The sequence below is a fragment of the Microtus ochrogaster genome, chromosome 19 (assembly GCF_000317375.1).
Source record: "Microtus ochrogaster isolate Prairie Vole_2 chromosome 19, MicOch1.0, whole genome shotgun sequence".
In the NCBI taxonomy this organism is placed as follows: domain Eukaryota; kingdom Metazoa; phylum Chordata; class Mammalia; order Rodentia; family Cricetidae; genus Microtus; species Microtus ochrogaster.
The window spans coordinates 57,591,038-57,596,734 of NC_022021.1; the positions used below are offsets into that span (position 1 = coordinate 57,591,038).

The 5,697-nt window shown below is 34.4% G+C and overlaps 1 protein-coding gene across 3 annotated transcripts in view; it reads right to left on the minus strand.

The window, feature by feature from the left end:
* Positions 1-5,697, minus strand: part of Gpbp1 (GC-rich promoter binding protein 1) — a 69,653-nt gene that overhangs the window by 8,039 nt on the left and 55,917 nt on the right. For all 3 annotated transcript variants that reach the window (XM_005356792.3, XM_005356791.3, XM_013349791.2), the window contains 4 exons: positions 4,198-4,382; positions 2,914-3,054; positions 1,456-1,623; positions 105-292 (listed from right to left, as the gene is read on the minus strand). In XM_005356792.3, coding sequence (XP_005356849.1) covers positions 105-292; positions 1,456-1,623; positions 2,914-3,054; positions 4,198-4,382 — 682 coding nt within the window. The remainder of the gene's footprint in view (positions 1-104; positions 293-1,455; positions 1,624-2,913; positions 3,055-4,197; positions 4,383-5,697) is intronic.

Sequence of the window (5,697 nt, forward strand, 5' to 3'; positions counted from 1 at the left end):
CTAGATCCAGTACACAGCATCAGCCTATCAATCACTTAAACTTGATTTAAAAAAAAATCTTGAAGAGGGATAATGCCAGTTAAAAAGTAAAAATAATTACTAACCTGTGTTCTGCCTCAAGTGAACTGGAAAGAACATCAGTTTGTGGGAAAGTTGAAGAACGAATGATCTGCTGAGAAATCACTGAAGCATTGCCGTTCTCTTGTGGAATTTCGTTTTCATCAAAGTTTCTATTTATATCTCTTTCTTGATGAGTACTATTGCTGTTATGCAAATTAAATGAGTCGTCATCCTGATTTTTAGGGAGTTTAAAAAATAAAGAGTGAGTTCTAAAGAAGTTACTGACAATTAACAGAACCTATTTAGATTCTCATGAAAAATACATTAATTTCAATTATTAATCACTAAATTTCAAAGGCATTTTTTACAAAAATATATAAGGCCAAAAAGATAAAGATGAAGGAAAAGAAAAAGTATATAATTATACAGCTGGTACTTGCTATATATATAGTCCCTGCTGGACTCATTCTTGCATCAAACCTCCTGCTCCAGTCTACAGAGTACTGGAATTATAGACATGTACCATGGTGCCCAGCCAAAGGATTTAAAAAAAAAAAGTATAAATTTGTGTCCAGGCATAGCCATGCACACCTGTCATTTCAGCATCTGATTGGGAGTCTAAGGCAAAGGATTATAAATTCCATGTCAACCTGGGCATGAGAAATTATTTGAGGGGGAAAAAAAAAAAGCTGGCTAGTTTTCTTTATAGAGAGATGATATTTTTTAAAACTGCAATTTCAAAATAGGCTTATCAAGGACTTATTTACAACTGTGTGGGTTAAGAGGAACCCAAAGGATGGAGGCCAGACTGGTTAAGTATCTATAAAGCTGTTGCCACCAAGAGGTCTGAAGAAAAAAACAGAGAAACCATGAGATCATCAATAGGAAGGGAATCAAGGAGGTAGCCTGTTGAAGATGCACACAGGAAGGAACCATGGGATTAGAGGCTCTGATCTAACTATTGCCTTTTCAATTTCCTGCTGGGGCTCCTCAAAACTGAATCAAACTAGAAAGCAGAGCTCCTTTCTAATATTCAGTGATTACACAGAACAATGACAAATCAAGCACATCAGAGACAATGTACAGAGCTGACCTGTACTCTAACATCAGTGTTACACCCTCACAAATACTTCTGCCCAAACCAAGTGTGACATAACCAGCTTTCATGAGGTAGAAGCAAGAGAGTTAAGAATAAGAAGTTCAAAGGTACCTCAAGTGCAGAGTTAAAGATCAGCCTGGGTTATATAAACCCTCAAATAGTCACCCGAAGAAGACAAGAACCTGCTGGCATGGGCTTAGCGGAGGGAAACCAAAGATAAAGTTTTAGAGTTTATCAAGGTTCTAAATATTTACCCATGTAGTTTAAAAATCAAGTATCACTGTGATTTCAATTACCTTCTCTGAGCCAGCATGACTTTCATCTTCATGTTCCTCTTCTACTCTGTCCCTTTTCAACGCTTTCAAAAATTCACTCTTCTTATCACTGCGCATTCGTGTCAGTTTTGTTAAGCGAGGCTGCTGATTAAGCTTGTCAACAGGTGAAGACGAATTTGAACGATTACACTAATGGGGAATTCAGAAATACTGGTCAATATGTAACTAGATAATCAATATCAAAATAAAGTTCACTATTACCACAGCTTTTTATCTTACACTTATTTATAAGGTAAAATTGATTTTAAAGTATACTAATAATAAACTTATAACAATATATATTTTTCTTTGCCATTAAATGGCTTACCTCAAGAACTTTCTTATTCCAGAGGTAATGAAGGTCAGATAACCAACAGAACTTAAAATATAAAACTTGACCTTATTTACACAGCACATAAAAAAACAACTTTCCTGGCCATGCTACAGAGTGCTGGGGATCTGAAACATCTCCAGTAAGACGTTATTATCATTTATGGAAATAGGATTTGTCACTGCATTGGATTTCCCCAGAGATTAGTGTGAGAGGAAGAGAAAAGAAAAATGATATTGACTTTTCATTTCTCTTGATGTTTTAAGCAGTAAAACACAAACAAAATCTGAATGTTAGAACTGTACGATAGCAATTTTTAGTCCACAGAAATAAATCATCAAGTTTAATGCTTGACAATAAAGTATATACTAGAATTAACTAAAGAACAATAAACCACTTAGAAAAATTGGTCATATCTTAACTCAAAAAATTCTGCAGATGAGGGCAAAATTATATACGGTTTTGATGTTCTAATATAGGACCTAAAGCAATTTTTAGAAGAATAGGTGTCTTTGATCCTAGATTAGTTCAGAACTCCCTACTCTGAGTTTCAAAAAAATGAAATTATTTGAGCTACCACATACTCCCATAACTTTCTTTCCTCTTTTCTAATTTATTGTTATTACTAATAAAATGTCCACACTCCCAAACAAGACTGAACAAATCCTATTCATGGCCAAGGTTTAATAGTACAGTGAAACTCCCACAAGCACCAAATAAACCGCAATTATTTTAACATGTGTCTGAACTAAATTCACTGAAAAATTTAAAGCATCTCATCTTTAATGAATCTATACATTTAATAAATTGTTAAATTATCAAGATTTAGCAAGTGGCATCACAGCACAACCTACATCAGGAAGTTGGGAAGAATACTCATTTATAAACAGGAGCTCCAGACTAACCTGGGTCACAGAGCAATACCCCATCTTTTACTTTTAAATACAATACATTGCTCAGCCAGGTGGTGGTAACACACACCTTTAATCCCAACACTCGGAAAGCAGAGGAAGGGAGGTGTCCACGAGTTCCAGAATGGCCAGGGTTACACAGTGAAACCATGGGAGGAGAGTGGGCTTACACTCCTCAAGAAATGTTCAGTGGCATACCTCTTTCACTGAATTTGCTGATGGACTAATACTCTTGGCTGTTGATTTAAAGGTATTAAAGTTGCCAACACCATATGTAGATTCATGAGGAAAAGAAGTCCCAACTTTGTTTTCTTTAGTTTGACTTTTCCATTGTGTAGGCTAAACAAAAACAAAAGAATCAAGTTACCAAAAAGAACTTTATGAAAACAGAAAAGGTGAACATAGTAAAAACAATGATCGCATATAGCTCTTAAGTAATTTTACACTACTTTCACCACCTCTCCGTGGACTTTGACTTTCATAACTTTTGCTTTATTACTAGTTTTGTTGTTGTTGTTGCTGCTGCTGCTGCTGCTGCTCTGTAGAGACAGCATTTATCTATAAACTCCGGGAACTGGCCTAGAACTCACTATTCTCCTTATCAGGACTTTCAGTGTTAGGATTATAGGTATGGCTCTCTGTATGTTTTTCTACAAATAAAATAGAGGTTTAATATGTAATAAAAACATCTAAATCTGGGGATGAAGAAATGGCTCAGCAGCTCTTGTAGACAATCCAAGTTCAGCTCACAATTGCTGATAAAACATCTGGCCTCTTCAGGCACCCGCACATACCACACACAGATATGCTTAAACACATGATTTAAAAAAATAATAAAAGGAACCCAGGTGTGCTGGCACATGCCTTTAATTCCAGCACTCTGGAGGCAGAGACAAGTAGATCTCTGTAAATTGGAGGCTCCTCTAAACAGTGACTCTAAGTGAGTCAGAGTTTCATAGACTGTCTCAAAACCACAAAACAATGACAACGATGATGATGGTAACAAAGATGGCTCAGTGAATAAAGGCACCTGCCTCCAAACATGAGTCTACCTGTGCACTTTAACAGGTACACATACAACTACACACAAAACGTGATTTTTAAAGTAACAACAAATTTTTTCATCTAAATCAGTTATTTTCAAAATTCTGTAAGAAGGGTTTGTCTTATAATAAAACTCACGAACCTTTCAAAAACTTAAAACTGAGCACCAAGTAAACCAGTATTATACACATACCAAGCAAATAAACTCTAGTCCATCCAACAGAGCAGAAACTATAAAAATTTAATTCTCTACTAAGCAAAGTACAAAGAAACTAAAAACAAAAACGTGTGTGTGTGTGTGTAGCTTCTTTTTACAGCAGATGGGAGACTGCCACAAAAAAACAGCAACTGGTCTAAGTGCAGAGAGTAACTGAGTGTGGGGTGCCAATTCACAAATGGAACATCTACAACAAATTGGTTTTAAATGCAAGGACTTACTTTTGTAGGTGGAACAGCGGGTTTGGGGACTAAGCCTTTATACACACTCGGACCAGTTCCATTCTTAACTGGCTGTGATTGAAGGTTTCCTGCTACTGGGAATCCAGATAGCTGTAAGTCTTTTGTATTACCTTTCTTAATGACCAGCATTCTTGGAGCTCTAGATTTAGGATTCGGGGGATATTCTGCATAAATAAAGTACAAATATGTGTTATATACAATTTTAAATTTTAGAATAAATGATCACAACAAAACCCTAACTGCATTTTAAAATATAGTTCAGTTGGTCTGGGGTAAAATGATCTAAGTGAGTAAAGTCAAATTCCAGCTTAAGAAATAAAGCTAAAACATTATCTTAATAAACATAAGAGTTTGGGCAATGCCTACTAATACTGCAGGCTGAAAGATGTAATAAAATAAAAATCTATAAATTTTCAATTATTTTTCAAAGAACTTTAAAATTTTTTCATTTCTAATTTCCCCTTAAGCCAGTCTTAAAAATTTAAACTTTCCTATTCTTCAATTCCTTCATTATACTAACAAATTTTTAATCAATGAGCGAGGACCCACAATCTCAACACTTCTAAATGTCTAATTGATCAGCTATTAGCTACAAATAATTCATAATACCAATTCATTCCAATATTTACAGTCCATATAATATTAACTTAAGGTACTATGTGAGGTCAGTTTTCTAAAGTCAGTCCAGAGAGTAACTGCTAAAAGAAGATATTTTCAAGACTATGTACTTGCTAAAAAAATGAAACATTTTTCCTGGAATTTAATCAATTTGTATATATAATCAAAGAGATATTAAACAGTCTCTCATCCCTTACAAAAAAAATTCTGAAAGTATCAGTTTCATAATTAGATTTACAATAGTCAACTCATATCAAAATCTCTGAAAAAATCTAAATTTAAATTAGATGGCATACTTTATGAATTAATGAGCTGGGTAAATGTTTGTGCTGGTACACTGGCTCCAAACTATCATCAACTTCCTACTGAATCCTCTTAACAAAACTGAAAGTACTCCTAGGAAACCTGAAGAGATCAAACTCTCCAAAAGATAAAACAGATTTATCTGCTACTGCCATACTGACTGATAAAGAATGAAGACTTAGAACAAAATGAAAAGAGGGTTACTGTACTAAAAATTAAATATATGTTCAATTACTAAGGAAAACATCCCATGTTTTGGTACCTAAAAAGATTTAATAGCTTAAGAAACATCAAGCACACAAGAAAAGTTATGACAACAAAGTAGTTTTACTGATATTATTACACAATGAAGTCAAAGAAACCAAAAATGGGAATGAAGATCTCAAATAGAGAACAATGAAGAACACTAGACATTCTACAGTTTCAATGATTTTTAGTAAAAATATAATAGAAATAATTTTTAAAAAACAAGCACTTGGCAAAAAGATGATGAGTATGAGGCCTGCTTGTGCTAAAACTGAGACCCTGCTTGATTCCTCCTAATAAAAAGGTTCTTGA